At 37.4% G+C, this 21,087-nt stretch overlaps 1 protein-coding gene across 1 annotated transcript in view; it reads right to left on the reverse strand.

The window, feature by feature from the left end:
* Window positions 1-219: 219 nt before the first annotated feature.
* LOC115899278 overlaps window positions 220-21,087 on the reverse strand; it is a 32,822-nt gene continuing 11,954 nt past the window's right edge. Inside the window, exons 2-4 of the mRNA XM_030937171.1 lie at window positions 2,524-2,528; window positions 2,120-2,237; window positions 220-473 (exon numbers count right to left, since the gene is read on the reverse strand). Coding sequence (XP_030793031.1) covers window positions 406-473; window positions 2,120-2,237; window positions 2,524-2,528 — 191 coding nt within the window. The 3' untranslated portion in view covers window positions 220-405. The remainder of the gene's footprint in view (window positions 474-2,119; window positions 2,238-2,523; window positions 2,529-21,087) is intronic.

A 21,087-nucleotide genomic window follows, 5' to 3' on the forward strand; every position in this document is an offset into this window, starting at 1 on the left:
ACCCCATGTCTCCTCATCATGGGAGAAAGCATTTATTCCTTCTCTCTTTCACTCTTTGCTACAACAGATATCAAGTGAGCATGTAAATGCAGGACACTCTGCGTGGTAGGCACTGGATATTCCTAGGTGAACAAAAGATGCATAGTCATTGATGTCATGGTGATCACAATCAAGTAGGGTGGAGCAGACAATAAACAAAATAAACACATAGATAAAACCGCAAATCCTGCAAGGTCTTATTGGATGCCAGAGATAAATAGTTCCACTAAAAACGTCTTAGACAGTAAAGAGATTTAAAAACTAAGACATAGGGTGGTTCCAAGAGTGGTCCAGTGACTCAGTGATGCCACTAAGGACCCAGAACTTTCTGTATTCTCACGTTCCATCTTCAGCATGATGAACTTTCTACTTCAGTGGCTTTTTGAGATATTTTTCTAAAGACAGTTCCTTCTCCACAAGAAAATTAACAACAGCTGTTAGATAAAAATCAACATTAAATTATTTATAGAAAATTGTTATTAGCCTGCACTTGTGTCTCTTTGATGGGCTTAGTGTACAGTTATCTTCTTAATGTTAATAATAGTGAAAGATCAGGCTGGGTGCTTCTGATCACTGGGTGCAAAAGATCAGGCTGGATGCTCACACCTGTAATACCAGCACTTTGGGAGGCTGAGGGGGGTGGATCACGAGGTGAGGAGTTTGAGACCAGCCTGGCCAACATAGTGAAACCCCGTCTCTACTAAAAATACAAAAAAAACATAGCTGGGTGTGGTGGAGCATGCCTGTAGTCCCAGCTACTCGGGAGACTGAGGCAGGAGAATCGCTTGAACCCGGGAGGTGGAGGTTGCAGTGAGCCGAGACCACACCATTGCACTCCAGCCTGGGTGACAGAGTGAGATTCCGTCTCAATAATAATAATAATAACAATAATAATAGTGAAAGATCAGTGACACATCCCACATTCATTTAAAGCATTTGCAATGTCTGTTCTCACAGTTTGTTCAAGTAATGCTGTCTATATAGTCTGTACCAGAATGCAATATTGTGAAGAGAACTAGCCCCAATCCTTGTCTACACTCCTTTTCATTCCGCCCCTAATGCCATCTCCTATTACAAGAAGCCTCACACATAGACACAGGAACACACTAGCCCATACACCCACACTCCAGTCACAGACTGTACAAGATCAGCCATAGCCACTGGTGTGCTTGGGGGTACTCATACCTGTGTGCTGTCTGCTCTTAAAAGAAGACATCTGGGGAAAAGGCCCTCGCAGGCCCAGAAGTAGGCTTTGGTCACTTGGACATAGCTCCCTACAGGGATAGCCACTTTGTGTCTTTAATGAACTCTAGGTGCCTTTGTATTTGTGGGCTCCCTTTTCCATAAAATAAATCACAAGTTATGTCTTACAACTGTGCTGGTATAGAAATAAATATATTAATATGATGTCAGATATGTTTTCAACCTAAAAGTTCATTTTTTTTTTTATTTTAAAAGAAATTTTAACATCTTTGTGGCCCCTAACAGTAATAAGGACCCTTGGCACTCCACCTATTGTACCTAAAAGATAAATCTGCCTGCCTGGAGCTTAGTCTTGAAGGGGGAAGGAGTGTGTGCTCTAACTTGGCCTAGAGAGTCACTGCCCCATGGGAAGACGCGTAGCCAGAGCAGAGCTAGAATTCTGGACCCTTAAGTCACAGGGCTCAGATTTGGGGTTCCTCATCCACCACAAGGCTAAAGGTATTACCATTTCATAATAAACATGTGCACTCACGTGGGCAGTGAATTTTATTATTATGAAGAGCATTGAATTAATACTTGTTCTGCATTTGTGTTACTAAAGATCCCATTCTGGTGGCTCTCCTCCATAAGACAACAGTTGGCCCTGAAAAATGAAAGAACTTCTAGGGAGTCAAAACAACAGCTTGCAACTTCTAAATAACAATTTTTCCAGGTTCTTTGCTTCAGTGTTTCAAAAAAATAAATCGAAGGGTTTAGTTTGAGATTGGGAACTCTGTTACACTATTTTTTCTTGATATATTAGACAACACAGAATTAACCAAGAAGACCAGGAGAAAACTTGGGGCACATGTGAAGTTCTATGAACCACCTCTCTTACCTCTAGTGTATACAGAGTGGACTAGGTGTTTAGTGTCATTCTCTGAAGTAGCTGTAGTTTGCTTCTCCTCCTCCCGTTCAAATACTTTAAGCTGCTCAGTACTTCTCTCTGGAAAAGACTGGAAGTCTGACCCCACCAGTTAGTAGAAGTCGGAGTGCCACAGGGCTGGGTGAGCTCAGAGCAGGAGCAGGAATGCCACCATCAGCCTGTGGGGCTCTCCCATTCTCACACCGTCTTTCCATGTTCTGCCCATCATCCCACCTGTAAAGCATTAATAACTAGAAACTCTTGTTTTCCTTCTCTGCTCCTACCCCACTCCATCCCTCCTAAATGGCTCTCAAATCTTCCACGTCTTCTTCATCTCAAAGCCAGTATCCCAGCTAAAGACCTCCTCTGTCTCTTACCTGAACTCTTGCCATAGACCCATTCCTGGTTTTCCTGACTCTGATCCTTCCTCTCCCTCCCTATATTTCCATATTAAATTGCAATAGAAGGGATCTTACATAGATCTGTGCCACCAGGTACCTCTCCCAAACTGGAGTTTGGGGAAATGTTTCAGCAGATATTAAATATATATTTTATCTTGCCCTCATTGGTACAATCTTTTATTCTATTATTTTTAGGCTGTGCAACAATTAAGTCCCTTCTCTCCCTGGTCCCAAAGACACTCTGTTTTGTTTTGTTTTATTTTATTTTATTTTATTTTATTTTATTTTATTTTATTTTATTTTATTTTATCTTATCTTATCTTATCTTATCTTATTTTTTTGAGAAGGAGTCTTAGTCTGTCATCCAGGCTGGAGTGCAGTGGTGCAATCTCAGCTCACTGCAACCTCCACCTCCCGGGTTCAAGTGATTATGCTGCCTCAGTCTCCCGAGTAGCTGGGATTATAGGTGCCCACCACCATGCCTGGCTAATTTTTGTATTTTTCGTAGAGATGGAGTTTCACCATGTTGGCCATGCTGGTCTCGAACTCCTGACCTCAAGCAATCCAACCGCCTTGGCCTCCCAAAGTGCTGGGATTACAGGCGTGAGCCACCATGCCTGGCCCTCTCTGTCTCTTTTAATTTTAGTGAGGAAAAAAGACCCCTCTTATAGCAAGAGGCACAGACCCATCAAAGAATTTAATTACCCCTTACTTCCTATCAAATACAATGACGAAAACTATTCAGATATCATTAGCACTATGTCCAGTCCTCATCTGGAGATTTGAGACTTTGGTGGTATTACGTCTATAGTAGACACCCAGAGGGAGCCCATGCCTAGGGTTAGGTATCTGTTGAGAATTCCCAGGCTGTCATTCAAGCTAACAGAGGGAACTCTTTTCATTGTATTTCTTAAGGTAGGGTTTTGGGGAAGGGATGGAATCCACGACCTTTGTCCATTTAAAAGGTCTATAAAATACTTTGCATTAGTTCCTCGCGCAAAGTACTTGCACATGTTTTATTCCTCTTACTGAACATGCAAATAACAAGAAGGACTAAGAGAAGCCTGTGACTCTCCATTGTTCTGTAGTAAATAGGAAAACTAGCCACATAGTGTTGCCAGGTGATTATCAGCACCTATCTGGAAAGTTTCTTGGGGATTCCCACACAACAATTATAAACACATTTCTGACTTTACATTTAAATGTTTTATCTTCAAACAGATAGAGGGTGAAATTATTCATATTACAGAAAGATGCTTCACAACAGCAAACGATCACAAGGATACTTTCTATGGCATTTGCTCAAGTTTTGTTTCCAGATCACTAAATAGTTCAGAGGAGAAAAAACTAAACTGGGGAGTGTTCTAGGCCACTGTTGATAACATATCCATCCATCAAAAATGAAATTATAATGACAAAGGACATTAATATGTCAATGGTTCGTTTATATTTTACAATTTTTATTTCTTTAGACAGAAAGCTAAGCACTTGATAACCTTATTAAATCTTTTTCATGCTCTTTCTTGCCTACCCGATATATAAGACCTTTCATCCTGCGTGTTCCTTCAACTTTATATCCCTTTGCTCTCAGACTCAAACTCTATTTTACCTTCAAACTCATTTCTGAACTATTTCCTATGCTTGCCTTGCTCTACACTCCATTCCACCTATCCCCAGTTCACCCGGCACACCCACCCAACAAACTCATACTCCTGCAAGACTCAGATTGGGCCTCGCTGCTCCATAGGTACTTTTCTGACTTCCCTTGGGTTTACTGAAGTCCCCTTCTTGCACACCTCCTTTATCCCTTCCATATACCTCTATTAGAGCACAGATAACATGGAACTCTTGGTAACCTCCCCACTAGATTACAAGTTTTTTGAGGACCAGAGTTGCTCTCCTGTTTTCATAACCAGTGTGTCCGTGTTCAACACCTCCTCATGAATCACTCCAGTTCAAATCCTGCCTCTTCCATATGTTATCCAATCTCAGCAGCCTAGAATACTCCCTTATATTCCTACTCTCCAAAACAAATGAAACTTCCATAGCACTTGTTTATATTTTGCTTTGTGAACAGCTCTTTTCAAGGAAATGTGCAACACACAGTCCTTATCTTTTAACCACAATATTAGGTATATCAAAATAGTTAGAATACTATGGACACTCCTAGGATTGGGCCACACTAAACAGTAGCTATTTCATGAGGGCTTGTTCAGCCTAATGGAATTAGTGTGAAAGAAGAACTAGCAGGGTCTGGCATTGTGGATATATACTGTTGGCACAGCAACCTTGCTGTTGAGAAAGCATATATATTATAACTTATGGCCTTGTGGCTTTTGTGGAATCATCAAATATTTTTCATGATTATATAACAAAATTAAGTTTGAAAAAAGGAATCCCTAAAGGACAAAAGCAAACTAAAAGAAGTAAACCCAACTAGACATTGCTTTATGGCATAACCATATACAGAGAAACTGTTTTAATTGTCTTAAGAAGACAAAACTGATTCTCTCTCTCTCTCTCTCTCTCTCTCTCTATATATATATATATATATATATACACACACACACACACATATACATACACACACACATATACATATACACACATATATATACACATATATATACTCAGTAGGTTTTTCCCTAATGATACTAAGAAATTCAAACACACACACACACGCACTCTCTCTCTCTCTCCCTCTCTCTCTCTCTTTTCAGTAATCATATTATTGGGAGTGCTATTGGAAGTGTTATTCTAAGATTCATCCATTGGGAATTCCTTATTTTCAGCCTACAAAAAGAAAAAAACATTGTAACATAGATTAGATTAAGCAAAAATTCTATAGTCTTAAATTTGATTTTGAAGTATTAGTATGACTTCATAATTTCATCTTTTTAAGAAACACATATTTACTACCTCTGCCCACTGAAAAGTGTCTAAAAGCAAAGGTCAACCCAGGATCAATGTGTATTCCCTAAATACCACTAAGAAATGACTGGCCTCAGGTCTGGGAAGGAAATGTACAAAATGAGCCTGGATCTTCATGTACCACAGAGAAAAGATAACATCAAAGACCGTTGAAAGTGTGTAGAAAGGACTCAGGAGCCATCCTGAGGAGGCTCTTACTGGCCAGAGATGGGTCAATTTAAATATCAGTAAAGATAATGGCAATAGATTGAAAGACATGAAATATATTTAAATTTGTTAGTTAATAATGGCTATAGAAAAAAAAAAAGTGGCTACTTTTGACCAGTGAATTATTTAACTATTTTGAAAACTGGTAAATAAAGAAAAAAGATTAAGCATTTATTCAGACTTTTCTATGTGACCAATACTTCAAGTCAACCAAATAATGTATGAGAATTTTCTCTTTATGGAAAGATTCCAGGTAACAAATTTAAAGAGTATGATAGAATACAATATCACCTTTTTGCTACTCCTAATTATATAGTGTATCTAAATAATGATCATCAATCACTGCTGACTTCACAAAAAGGGAGACAATTAGACATTTTATATGCCCTAATAGAGGCTCACAGCACCATTTATGAAGCTGGCTTGCCAAATGAATCCAAGGTGAACGTGATGGAGCCTCTAAATCCAACTAATAATTTGCAGAAAACACATGGGACAGGAAAGCATGATACATGAAACCACAAGGATCCAATTAGCAAATCCTGACAGTGGGAAATTCTACAGGAAAACAATATGGTTAAAAAACAAAAGAGTAAGAGGAAAATTGAATCTATACATTAAAAGAAATTTAAATGACATATCAACCAATTTTAGTGTATGGAACTTATTTTGATGCTAATTTGAAGATATTATATAAACGTATCAAACTTATAAGATAATCAGAGACATCTGAATACAGAGATGTACCATTAAGGAACTATCATTAGGTAAGATAATGATACTGTGCTCATTTGTAAAAGAATATTTCCATTTTAGAGATAAAGAATTAACATTTTACAGATGAAATAATATGAGGCCTGAGATTTGTTTGAAATAATCCAGGTAAGGGTTGTCCGTGCATTGATAATTGTTTAAGAAGGAAATTGGTATATGGAGGCTTATTATGCTATTTTCTATATTTTTGCATGTGCTAAATAGTCTACAACGAAGTGTTTTTGAAAAAGATATTGAATAGCTAATAGAGTATTAGAAGGGTGAGAAAGCAAAAGCATAAGACCCAGCTTCTAGAAATAAGACTCAGAAACACTTTCGTAAGGAAAACTGCACCACTAAGTATCATTGGAGTCATCTGTTCTTACAGGAGAGAGACAGAGAGAGAGAGAGAGAGAGAGAGAGAGAGGGAGGGAGGGAGGGAGGGAGGGAGGGGGAGGGAGGGAGGGAGGGAGGGGGAGAGAGAGAGAGAGAGAGAGAGAGAGAGAGAGAGAGAGAGAGAGAGAGAGAGAAGAGAGAGAGAGAGAGAGAGAGACTGCCAGAGAGCACAAGCATGCTCTCCACTCATTCCATCTCAGGAACTTTTGAGGAAAAATCTGGGGAAGATGCCTATGGTTATCAGAGCCTTTCCATAGCTTCAAGGGAGTCTGGAAAGAGGGGAAAATGATCATCTAGTATTTTCTGTTCGAATTACAAGAGGTTTCCTGTCCCATCCCCACTGCAAAGAATCAAAATGAGAGCAATTCCAAAAATACAGAAAATAATTCAGACATCAAAACGCAAAATTGAATGAACAATATTTACCTCCTTGGGCAAGTAGCAACTTCCCTGAGTTTAAGTTTCCTCATCTGGCAAATGATTAAACAACACCATTCTCCCAAGACTACTTTGAGGACTGAAAGCAATAACGTGTCTATTAAACAGCACAACACAAAAGGTCACTCAGCAATCTTTCCTTCCTCCCTGTCTCTCTGTTTTTTTCTCCCTCTTCCCTTCCTTCCTTTCCGTTTAACTGCCTATCTCGCTTCAGTTTCTATGTCCTTTGTGTTTTCAGGATAATATTCTATTTACTTAAGGGACACAAAGTAAATAAATGTTTTTGAAACTGAATTGGATCGAATTGGATCCAGATTTTCACAGGAAAAAACAGTTTCCTTTTCCCTTAGTTCTCCTTACACACCTGGCTTTGCAGGAAAAGAAATTAGCATTTGGAAACACACATCTGCCTCAGCCACAGGTGAGATATTAATGCATTCCCACATGTCCCAAATCCTCAATCTTTGATCAGTATGATGGGAACTTTCATTGTCCAATAAAGCAAGGGACAGACTCTTGGTTTCATTCAAGTCAGTATTTCTTCTAATGGAAACACACCCCAGGATGAAACAGCCCTGCATTTCCAGCAGCCTCTGGAGTGTCAGGTGGCCCTCCAGCCTTTGAATACCGTGGGCTGGATTGACTCAACCATGGTTAGCTGACTTTTATTTATTTTCTTCCTTCCTGCTCATTCAATATCATCAACCAGAGAGAAGGAGCTCTGTGTCATAAAAGCGACCACAGCTGAGCCGATCTCTCCCTATGCCAGTCCACGTGGTAATTTTGGAGGGGCCCTGGGATATCTGACCTTATGACTATAAGAAAGTTTTGCGATTAATGGTGATTTTTATCTTCAGACTTCAAAGATTGACTCATGCAGAGAATGAGCAATCTATAGGTCAGATATCCTACATCCCAGTCATTTTCTTTCGCTGGTCAAGAATTGAGAACTAAACACCGACCAGCTGTAAAAGACATCTATCCAGTCTGCAGAAAAGCCTACTTAATAGGCCCCTGAGGAGAATTGTTTAAAATAATGCTATGCAATTTCTCCAAGAGTTTCTGCTGGAAAAAAAAAAAAATGAACAAATGGAAAATTTAACACCTAAATGATTGATACTTTATTCATGAAGCAAGGTTATTATCTTGCCTTTTTCTCTTGTGGATGAGGTATTTCGCAGTTACTTTAAGAAGTCAACCTACCTTTTATTCAGCAATTTATCAAATATTTATTGTGGCTTTTCTTATAAGATACAGTACAGGTCCATGGGGTTATAAGGGTAGAAATAAATGGTGCCCAGCACTGAAGGATTTTAATAATAATAATGTTAGCAATGCCAATTATAACCTCTAATGCATCTACTAAGCTTTACTTTTTACAGTGTTTTAATATGTCCTAAGTCATTTTAATAATTCTTGTAACTTATTATAATGTGATAACTTTTTCAAGATCATTTTAGCAATATATTGTATTTCATTTCATCTTCTAGTTGATAATATAAGATGCTTAGCCCACTGTGTGCCCAGAAGTACAGTAAGTCCTTACTTATCTTTGACAATAAGTTCTTGGAAACTGGGACTTTAAGTGAAAGCACACATAACAAAAATAGCTTTACCATAGGCTAACCGATCTAAAGAAGAGTTAAGTTGCTACGGCATATTTCTGGTCACACACACACACAAAATAACCAAACTTCTAAAGAAGACCCAAATACTTCTAATATTGAAATAAACATCAAAATAACTTTGAAAGGAATGTGGGCTGCACACACATTTAAGAAAGGTTAACAAAAACAAGTAAGATAATAATGTACCCACTTATTCAAGTTCAGGAGCTCAAGTGGCCAGAGCCAATTCTGGTAGTTCAGGGGTACCAGGCTGGAACCAGCCCCAGACAGGCCACCATTCTCATTGCAGGGCACACTCAGCAACACTCACTCACACTGGGACCAGTGAGACACACTGATTCATCTGACAGACACAGCTGTGGGTTTTGGGAGGCAACCAGACATGGGGAGGACATGCAAAGTCCACACACACAATGACTTCAGCTAGGAATCCTTTTTTTTTTTTTTTTTTTTCTCATTGACATTATAAGGAAATGACATTGAACTTAAATGGCATTATTCAAGGACCTGCTGTGTAAGCCCAAGAAATAGTAGAAACCCCTTACCCACATACCTTGTTCCCTTAGGTATAATGAATTTAAAAGTACATTTGCATGTTCACATCAAACACTTGTCACATAGCTGTGGCTTTCTATTTTGTATAGCCAGGAGGATTTCATAACTTAATGAATAATCCAAACAACAACCGCCTGTTTTACCTTGACTTAGTTTCCTCTTTCCTTTGTGTACACAGGTAGAAAAGGCTTAGACTACATGTTGGGTCTGAAGTTTGAAAATCTCAGTTTTTCCCCAACCATCAAAAATATTTACCTCCCTCCCTTGTCCCACAATCAACTAAGCTGCTTTCGTGACTTGACTCCCACACCTGTTCATCACAGAACGAAAAAAATTAAAGCAAATACCATATAAAATCTCTCTTCTTCACCAAGGTCTTCTGTTTTGAAATACTGAAACAGTTCCTGTTCTATTATCTCACCAGCTGTGGCCTTTTATCTCCTAAAGGGAATAGCTGACATCTTACCAGTCAAAGTCATTGTGCTTACGGACGCCATAAATATCTCCTTTAAATCCTACATGATAAATTTCCCACTGATTGGTAAAGCAGATACTGTAACGTGCAAAGGGGAGCGGGAGAGGCTTTGATGATGCTAAACTAAGCCCCTGGAGATATCCCAGCCCTCTTTCCAGAATTTTACTTTCCAACAACTGAAGTCAACAAATACGGTAGAAAATGTTGTCTGGATTATCGACTCCCATTATTTTTTTTTAAACTGGATTTCAATGATGGACAACCTAAAATTTACTCATACGGAACACAAAACAGTTGAATTTGTTAAAGGTCCAAATGGGAATGTGTTTCTTGTACAAATCACAATATGCTTTCTAGGCCACAACCTAAAAAGGAAGGAAAAAATCCTGTGAATAAAAAATAAAGCAAGGATTTTCAGTTTTGTACATGCATTTGAAAAGACTTTATCTCTGACTCATGTTCTACTTTATTTTTGATTCTTGGGAAGACCTATTCCTATACTGTAATTTGTTTTTTTTAATAACAAGTTTCCATTTGTAACTATTAGCTGATCTTTCCACAAAATTGGTTTGCTGGAAAGGACAGAGAAAAGAAAGAGTATTCCTGTATCAAATGGAACTGGTGAGTGTGGAAGTCCTTGAACTTGACCAAGCATTGTCAGTTCTCATAGTCTGACCAAAAAGAAACTAGATTATTCTTTGTGTTTTTCTTGGTGCTCCTAATGTAAGTTTATTCAAATGGGGGGAAAAAAATAAACAAGTAGACTGCAGTTACAAGAGAAAAAAGGTGAAAATAAATTATTTTGGTGTTTTTTATTACTTGGAACCTTATTTATGGTAGGATATAGATTTAAGATAGTTTTTTGTTTTTTTGTTTGTTTGTTCGTTTTATTTTATTTTTATTTATTTGTTGAGATGGAGTTTCACTCTTGTTGCCCAGGCTGGAGTGCAATGGCATGATCTCAGCTCACCACAACCTCCGCCTCCCTGGTTCAAGCAATTCTCCTGCCTCAGCCTACCGAGTAGCTGGGATTACAGGCATGTGCCACCACGCCCAGCTAATTTTGTATTTTTAGTAGAGATGGGGTTTCTCCATGTTGGTCAGGCTGTTCTCAAACTCCCAACCTCAGGTGATCTGCCTGCCTAGGCCTCCCAAAGTGTTGTGACTACAGGCGTGAGCCACCATGCCCGGCCTTGTTTTGTTTTTATAAGCAATGGACAGTCTTTATAATCTGTGGAAGTGGGGTATAATATAAATAATAACATACCCAAGAGGTGGGCAAAGAAACATCCACACTGATGCTCAATCCTTTTGGTGCCAACCCCACAGGCAGCCAAGAAGCACTTTGACAATGGGGAGAAAGGAACTGAAGCTGGAAGATAAATGAAAGGTAATTGGTAGCTTTGGGGCCGATATAGCAAAGACGTTCAAAGTGCCTACCTATTTACAGAAATGACTCATTTCTGTAAGTGGCCTAAACTCTATTACCAATTTAATTCATGTCCCCAACACACATATTTCCCTCGCCATTCCACCTTAAACAGAATAAGACAGATAAGTTACTATATATTTCACTAAGCATTCAAATTTATTAAAGTCTGCACTTTGCTCAGACGAAGGGTTTGTGGTCTTGCCCACTGGTCCTAGCTGGGAGTTGGAATGTGTTGCTCAGTTAAAATAATATGTCCTCTGTATGTTCTCCTGTAACAACTGGACAGTGTTTTCCTTGGCCAGAGGGGCTGAGCTGTATTCACTGGTTCAAGGACTATAAGGTACCCAGTGGAATGTTTCATGTTTGTTGGCTAATGGACTACTACTGAGGACTGAGGGAAACAAACTATAAGCCATTCATGCTCAGTCAAGCCTCCTTGGAGGAGGCGGAATTCCCCCGTGATTGCTGCCACCCTGCTGATTCAACCGCCACTCATACTGCCATCAGAGGTTACTGGCTCTAGACTGTAAGTTACAGGAAACCTTTCGGCCTCTACTTGGTTATTTATAGAGGAGTTTATAGGATTCTTCCACAACTCGAGGGAGGAAAATCAAACAAATGTCACCTCCTATTATCGTGGCAACTAAGTTCCACTCTGAAAATAGAAGCTGGAGCTTTAACCTGTTAACTAGTAAACTAATCCAGTGGTGTGTTTACGTTTTAGCAATACTTTTTACATTAAAAAAAATTATTTCAAACCTTTACCACTCTCAGGAATTTTCCTTGATTAAGCCCACTCCAATATGCACTCTTTGACACCTATTTGCATTGGGCTAATGCTTTAATAATGGACTTCAAGTGCACGGAATTTGATTATTCATAATTATTTATTTATTTCCTTCCTTGATTTCTTCCTTCTTTTACTTCTTTCCCCCGCCCCCGTCTCTCTCTCTCTCTCTTTCATCTTTCACAAATACTAATATAAAACTATGTACCAGGCATTATTCTAAGATTTTCAACCTTCATAACAACGCTAGGGGGCTAAGTATTCTTACTAATTCCGTCTTAAAGATGAGAAGACTTGATTTATGATATACTATCATCACTGGTCTAATCATGACTCTATTTTATTTTTTCATTTACCCATTGTATTCCCTGGTTTATTACTTTGTTAGTGATAAAAGTCAACTACCCAACCCAAGAATTTGAACATGAGCAATGTTTGCACCTATCTGTACAATCCTCCCCATCCCATTACCCCTCTGCATAACCCTGACATCCGGAATTTTATGTTTATATTATTTTCTTGCATTTTTAAAATGATAATTTTAGCAAATACATATTTGCTCAAAAATGTTATTGCTTATAAAGACTATCATGCTGTGATCATCTGAGAACCTGCTATCACTAAGCATCATATTATCACATATACCTGTAGTTCATTTATTTTCATTGCAATAAGTTATTCCAGATATATTACAATTTGTTTCCCTCTGGATAGTCATTTGCTATCTGCTCTTGTTATAGTAAACACTACTTTTATGAACACTTTTATGTGTTTATCCGGGTGCACAAATGTAATAATTTCCTTTAGTATATACACGTAGAAAATTGTTGGGTCATAGGGTGTGTGAATATTAAACTTGAAAAGATAATGTTAAGTGGTTAACCAATTTATACCAGCACTATATAAGGAATCTGGTTATTCCATATACTTTTCAATTTTGCTGTAGTTTAAATTCTTAATTATTGCCAATAAATTGAGTGTAAAGAGATATCCATTATCTCTTTGATAATGATACTGATTTGTTATTCTATATATTGATTTGCTCAATGTTGCTATAAGACTCAAGATCCTTCCATATGTTTTTAGCTGTATATGTTTCTCCTTCTGTTTCTCCTCTGTAAAGTGTTTATTGTTAATTTTTTTTTTTTTTTTTTGGTCAGTCGAGTGGTTTGGCCTTTCCTTATTATTTTGAGTCTTTACATATGCTTGATACTAAACCTTTCTCAATTATATGTTCCAAATGAATTTTTCTCAGATTGTAGCTTGCTTTTTCTTTCTTTTTTTTTTTTTTTTTTTTCTTTTTTCTTTTGTTTTTGAGACGGAGTCTCGCTCTGTCGCCCAGGCTGGAGCACAGTGGCCGGATCTCAGCTCACTGCAAGCTCCACCTCCCGGGTTCACGCCATTCTCCTGCCTCAGCCTCCCGAGTAGCTGGGACTACAAGCGCCCGCCACCTCGCCTGGCTATTTTTTTGTATTTTTTAGTAGAGACGGGGTTTCACCATGTTAGCCAGGATGGTCTCGATCTCCTGACCTTGTGATCCGCCCGTCTCGGCCTCCCAAAGTGCTGGGATTACAGGCTTGAGCCACCGCGCCCGGCCGCTTTTTCATCTTCTTTAAGAATTCTTCTGATGAACAGAATTTCTTAATTTTAATAGTCAAAAATCATAAATCTTTTCTTTTATGGTTTGTACTTTTTGCTCCTGTTTAAGAAATCCTTCCCTACCCCAAGATTGGAAAGATATCCACCTATATTCTTCTACTAAGTGTTTAAAATTTGCTTTTGACATTTAAGTCCCTAATCCATCTGGAGTTGATTTATGGGTATGGTGTAAGGGTGGGATCCAAATTCATTTTTTTTCCAAATGGACAACCAGTTTTTCCAGCTCCTTTTATTGAATAATCCCTCTTTTCTCCACTGAAATGCCAGACCACCTCTGCCCTCGTTAAAGTTCCACATATGCATGAATTTATTTCTGGGCTCTCTATTCTATTCCACTGTCCATTTGTCTACACCTGCAGTGTGGTCTTCTGGTAAGAGCATGGTTCTTAGTCAAAAGTACTGGTCATTTATAACCAAAGGGACTTCAGTATGTCACCTGACCATTCTGTTCAGTTTTCTCTTTCATAACACTTGGATAACAATTTCCTTTCTCATGAGAATGCTGTGAAGACTAAAGGAAAATCTGTGATACTGTTTTCTAACCTATAAAATTCTTTGAAATATTTTAGCTTATTTGTTTCATAAACATTCTCTGTTTCTTTTTTCTTCTTTTTTTTTCCATCTTTCAGAAATCTTTTGGTTATTAGTAACAACAAAACCTGACTTGCACTTTAAAAATACAATTTAACGGCCCAAGTAACTTAAATATTCAGGTGGTAGGGCCCGCCTTAGGAGAGGCTTTAAATTTTTTTGCCTTCTCTCTTCCCTGATTCCTGCAATGTCACCTTCATTTTGAGACCTTATGATTCCAGCGCAGCTGTCAGGGGCTTCTGGGGCTGCACAAGTCGCTGTTCACATCCAGCTTTAAAACAATCCTCTCCAGAGAGCTCCCAGAGAAGAAAGAGGAAACTTTTCCCCAGACATCCCGGCCACAGTTCTCTGACACATGTCGTATAGGTTTCACCTGGGGCATGTGCTCCATCCTTCTCGAAGCATTGAGCAGACAGTTTGGGATCTGCGGCTGAACTTCCTTCTTCCAAAGCTTAGGAACTGTGTGCAGAGGATTGAAAATTGGTTATTATTACTGAAAAGAAGCAGAGAATGAATGCTGGGGGATAGGGGGCAGCACCCATAGCAAATGGACATTACATTTTAATTTTAATTTTAAACAAAAGAACACACGGATATGGTGTCAAATCAAGTAGTACTGAAGAGTTTACAGGGAGAAAAGCAACAGCCACTCTCACCAACACTGGTCTTACTCCAGGGGGGAAATATTTTTAACCCAGTCTGCACTGGACTCTCCCACTGGACTGCTATCCTAACTCTTTAACAATTTAGACCTAATTTCTTTTTGAATTCAGCTTTATACATGCCAGTGCACTTCTACTTCTCCATCCTTACCACTGACTCATCCAAAGTAATTTTAAAATATTTTATTGTTTACCTTTGTGACTTTAAATAATATACTTGTATTTCTTTTCCCATCTATTTTAATTAGTATCTCAACTTTCTTCTCCGAGGAATTTTAGCTAACTTTTCCATCTCCTCTACCCAGTCTTCGTTCACTTCCTCTTTCTGTCATGTGCATTTTGTCTTTTGCGTTATCAAGAGTGTGAACATTCACATTGTGTCCCTCAACAATAAATAATACTTTCCTGCTCTGTACATATTACAAGGTGAATTTGCAAAAATTGTTCACCATCGGCTCAAGTTTTGTGCTAACGTAATATTTCCTTTCCTGTGGGTCCAGCATTACTCAAAGCAGACCCCTACACTACTCCAAGTAAAATGTCCTTTTGCAGCGAGGTTAAATAGAATCTGTTCGATTGTATTTTTCCAATTATGCTTTTAATTTGTGTGTTATTTGCATAACAACTTTCTCCAACACATTTCATTTTTTGGACATCTATTTCACGTTTTTTTTTTTTTCTTTCGTCCTCCTACATGTTTTCTCTTTGAGTCTGTTTTGTAGCAGTCATTTTGCAGCTCCCCTTTTCTGCTGTCCTGTGTTGGAGCCATGATCCTCGGAACCTCATGTCTCCCATTTTTTTTTCTTTCCTCCTGTTGCTTCACTATATCTTCAATTAACTTCTTTAAAAGTCATGATTAAAAGGTAAATGTTACCCTCCCTTGACTGTCAGAAAAAAAATTTTTATTTTGTTCTCACACCTGATTGATATGTTGGCTCAGAACTTTGAGAGAACATTGCTTCATTTTCCTGTAATATCCAATTGTTTATAAGAAATCTGACATTAATCTGATCCTTATTCCTTTACATATGGCTTGTTTTTCCGGTCCAGAAGATTTTATGAACATGCCTTGATCCTAGATGCATTATAATTTAATGAGAATATTTTATATTTCTGATTTTAAATTCATCTTGCTTAACAGTCAGTGAACCCCTTCAATCTGAATATTCTGGGAAGTCTCCTGGGACATTAAAAACCAATCCCCTTCCCCTGTTTTCACCATTCATGTTTTAGGTGTCATATGTAGGTGAGTTTGGAACCTGCTTTGGTTTAAAATGTCCCCTCAAAAATTTATACTGAAATTTGATTGCCAGTGTGGTGGCATTAATAGATGAGACCTCTAAGAGGTGATTAAGTCATAGAACAAGAGTGGATTAAAGCTGTTATTGAAGTAGTAGGTTAGTTATCTAAGGAGTTCACCCCTTTTTTCTCTCTGTCTCCCATGCTCCCTTGTCTTTCCACTTTCCTTCATGGGATGACACAGTAATAAGGCCCTCACCAGATGACTGAGCAGATGCCAGTCTCATGCCCTTGGACATCCCAGTCTCCAGAACCATAAGCAAAATAAATTTATTTTCTTTATAAATTACCCAGTCTGTAGTAATCTGTTATAGCAGCAGAAAGCAGACTAAGACAGGACCACCTGAATTGGTCTCTTGTTTTGTCTAAATTTTATTTAACCATACATACAATGAAATGTGCTAATCTTAAGTGTATATACATTTATACATTCACATAACCACTCTCCAGATAAAGATAGGGAATGCTTCCAGCATCTCAGAAGTCAATAACGTCCTATTTCAAGGTATCATCAATTGATTTTGTCTATTCTTGAACTTCTTATAATTATACAGTATACACTCTTATTTGTCTGGCTTCTTTCACTTAACATAATGTCTGTGAGATTCATCTATATGATTTAAAATATCAGTAGTTGTTTTTTTTTTTTATTGCAGTATAATTTTCCATCTTCCACAATTATTAGACCTCCTGTTGGTGGACATGTTTCCAGTTTGGAGTTATTATGAAAAATGCAAATGTGATCATTCTTACATATGAGTTTTGAGGAATATATTACTTATTTCTTTTAGGTATCTATCTAAAAATGAACTTATTGGGGTTCCATGTTTAACTTTATAAGAAACTGTCAAACGTTTTTCCAAACTGTACCAGTGTACACTCCTGCTATGATACTGTATGAGAATTCCAGTTGTTCAACCACCTTACCAATGTGAGTTACTCTCAGTCTTTCAGTCTTTTTAATTTTAGCCATTCCAGTGGGTGTAAATGGTATTTCATTATAGATTTGCTTTGTATTTTTCTAATGAGTAATGATGTTGACATTTTTTCTATGTGTATGACCCTTTGGATATCCTCTTTTATGAAATTTTTGCTCAGGTGTTTTTTAATGCATTTTAAAATTAAGTTATATGCATTTTCCCATTGATTTGTAGAAGGTTCTATATATTCTGGACAGAAGTAGTTTTTAGATGTATGTATTATAACTGTCTTCTTGCATGCTGTGGTTTGCCTTTTTTCTTAATGGTGTTTTTACATTAATATAATTGTTTAAATATAAAGAAGTCAGGTATGGGGGCTCACAGCTGTTATCCCAGCACTTTGGGAGGCAGAGGTGGGTGGATCTCCTGAGGTCAGGAATTCAAGACCAGCGTGGCCAACATGGTGAAACCCTGTCTCTACTAAAAATACAAAAATTAGCCAGGCATGGTGGTAGGCATGCCTGAAGTCCCAGCTACTCAGGATGCTGAGGCAGGAAAATCACTTGAACCCAGGAGGCAGAGGTTTCAGTGAACCAAGATCACGCCATTGCACTCCAGCCTAGGTGACAGAGAAAGATTCCATCTAAAATAAATAAATAAACAAACAAATAAATATCTCCATGTTCCCAATCTTTTCATTTATGATTAGTGCCTATTTAAGAAATATTTTCTAACCCCCAAATTCACGAAGATACTCTTCTCTATTTTCATCTAAAACCTTTATTTTTAAAAATTTTTTATATTTAGATTTACAAGCCATTGCACATTAATTTTTGTGTATGATGTGAGACAGGTGTCACTAGCATCTCTTTGATTGAAAAGGCCACTTTCTCCACTGAATTGCAGTACCAGTGTTGCTGAAAACCAACTGACTATATATGTGTGGGCCTTTTTCTGGACTCTCTATACTGTTCAATTTACCTACTTGTCTAGCCTTGCACCAATACCACACTCCCTTAATTACTGTTTTTACTATGAATCTTAAAATCTTATTAAGTGCTGCAATTTCATCTTTTTTTTTTTTTTCAAAATTGTCTTGGCAATTCTATGAGTTTTATATTTCCACATACACTTTAGAAAAAGCTTGTCAATTTCCACAAAGAAAAAATTTATTGATTGGCCAGGTTGGTTTTGAACTCCTGACCTCAGGTGATCCGCTGGCCTTGGCCTTCCAAAGTGCTGGGATTACAGGCGTGAGCCACTGCGCCCGGCCAAATAAAATAAAACGTTAAATTCAAAAAAAAGAAAAAGAAAGAAAGAAAAAATTTATTGGTATTTGATCAGGATTGCATTGAATCTACAGTTCAGTTAGGGTAGACTTGAGATTTTAACAAAACTGAATTCCTAATCCATAAATATGGCAAATTTTTCTATTAATCTCCAATTACTTTAGACACATTGATTTTCTCTTAGCAATATTGTATATTTTTCAGTCTTGCAAAATTCGTATTAAGTTTCTTTCTAGATATTTGTTAATTTTACAGCTATAAGTAATTTATAAGTGGTAATTTAAATTTCTTTTTGTTTCCATTTGTTTACCTCTAATGCATAGAAATACTTGAATTTTTATATTGACCTAGTGGTCAGTGTTCTGGCAAGCTTCACTCATTATTCCTAGTGGCTTTTTTTGCATTTTAAAAATTGTCTACATTTCTAATTACTTCATCTGTGAATCTTTTTCTGTCTCTTTTTTTTATTTACTAAGTGATTTCCTTAGCTTTATTTTCCATGAACTTTTAGCTTTTGTTTTTAATTTTGGGACCCTATCACTTCTCTTTAAAAGTTTTTTCTCATCCTTCAATTTTGTTTTTTTAGAATATCTTGCTCTTGCTTTGTGAATACAATGAAACCTCAAATTAATCAAGTTATATTATCTTTATGTTGCTTTTGTTTTCTGATTTTTCCTCTATGATAAGTTTTATGTTTTTTGAAAAAAATCTATTTCATGCCACTTTTTTTATGTACCTAGTAATCCTTACTTGTTTATTTATATTTAGGAAATAACTGCTTGGCTGATAACGATCTCCTCTGCTGCTATGTCTCTTTTCCCTTCAGTCTGTCTTTCGGATGAGAATATTCCTGGCTGCCAGCTGGAGACAGAGAAGAACATGTCAGCTGGTCAGCTTTCCTCTGCTTCAGTGAAGAAGGCAAAGCTCTCAGACTGTTGCCCTTTCTTCTGTAAGAATGTAATGAGAGTGACTTAAACCTGTGATGCCAACATCTACACTAGGCATATTTCAAATACTTCATTCAAGTTCCTTAGCAATGGCAGCCTCGCTGCCTGTGCCAGGTAAGGGAGATTGGGAGGAACTATTCCTTATGAGCACTCCTTTAGGGAATGCTCTTGTGTCTTCCTCATTTCTAACAGTTTGATCTCTCAAACATATGTACTGCCATTTCTCTGAAGCTCCCTTGTAGCATATGCTGAGCAGTGACCCTCATGCACTGTCTTCCCTCAACATGCTCTACCTAATGTGCTTTCATAGGTATGTTTATTACCTGGTGGTCACTAACCTCCTTATCTATCTTGCTTTGCTTTTTGTGTCTATTCTTATATAAATACTAGCATATGTTTGTGTGTGTGTCAGTGTGAACACACACAAGTATATATATGCATATATAGTGCATATTTTATATGTGTAAAAGTATATATGAGGAATATATACAATATTCAGATTTTATATATGTGTGTCTATGTATGTGTGTATATATATGTATATATGTGTAACATTTTTTATTGGCTACTTGAGAAGAACACAAGTGTAACATAAATCTGCTATCTTGAAGCAGTCTTGAATTTTTTTTTTTTTTGCATAGTACACAGTCAAACTACAAGTTTAATCTTCTTAACATTGGAATCCTGTGGTTTATCATTGTTATTAGACAATTCTACATGGATCTCATGTTTATGCACAAGGATATTTGTCTAATGAAGAGCCTTGGAAAATAGAGATAGTCTTCTTCTGGAGAAATGGACAGATTTGTTTGCTGTCCAAGATAATAAAGAGAATGCTTATCACCAGGGCAAAAGTTAGGAAGATTTACTAGCCACCTGTTATAAAAGATTGGGATTTTCTAAGCTCAATCCCTCAAACCAACCTTCAAGTGGACAGCATCTCCCTGGACTGTTCTGCATCTCTCAGGGGGACTTCAGGGGCAAGGGGAATCACACAAATATGAAGCTCTGCTATCTGCTGTGTCATGTGTAATAAAGTTCTTTGTCTCTGACCCAAGAAACTTGTGTCTTCTACCAGAATTCATGATATTTACATTAGGCTAACTAGCTATTTTGCAAATAGAGTACAATTTAAGAAGTACATATTGTATACAGGACAGAATATAGACAGGACATTCATATCTTGGCTAGTCTCAAAGATACCAAGATTTAGTATAAAACAAGTTGAAACCACTAATTCCACCTTCTAAACTTTGGTTGCTATCATTTTGTTTGATCTTGAGAATTTATTGTAACCTTGACATTCACATTCAATCTCTTTTACAGTCATTTTAGAGGGTTTCTAGAGAAATTAGAACTAAACAGATATATTCAATCTATCATTATTAACTGAAGTCCTACATAAATGCTGTGAAGTTACATCTTAAACTACAAAAAGTGGAAATAGAAACTGTTAAAAATTTATCTCAAGCCATGAAAGTTGAAGATGTATGCAAAGAAAGACTTTTTTAAAATTATACATTTTTCACACTTCTGTGAAGCTTCAGTGTTCTTGTCACTTACTGACATTA

The sequence above is a fragment of the Rhinopithecus roxellana genome, chromosome 8, assembly GCF_007565055.1.
Source record: "Rhinopithecus roxellana isolate Shanxi Qingling chromosome 8, ASM756505v1, whole genome shotgun sequence".
Taxonomy (NCBI): domain Eukaryota; kingdom Metazoa; phylum Chordata; class Mammalia; order Primates; family Cercopithecidae; genus Rhinopithecus; species Rhinopithecus roxellana.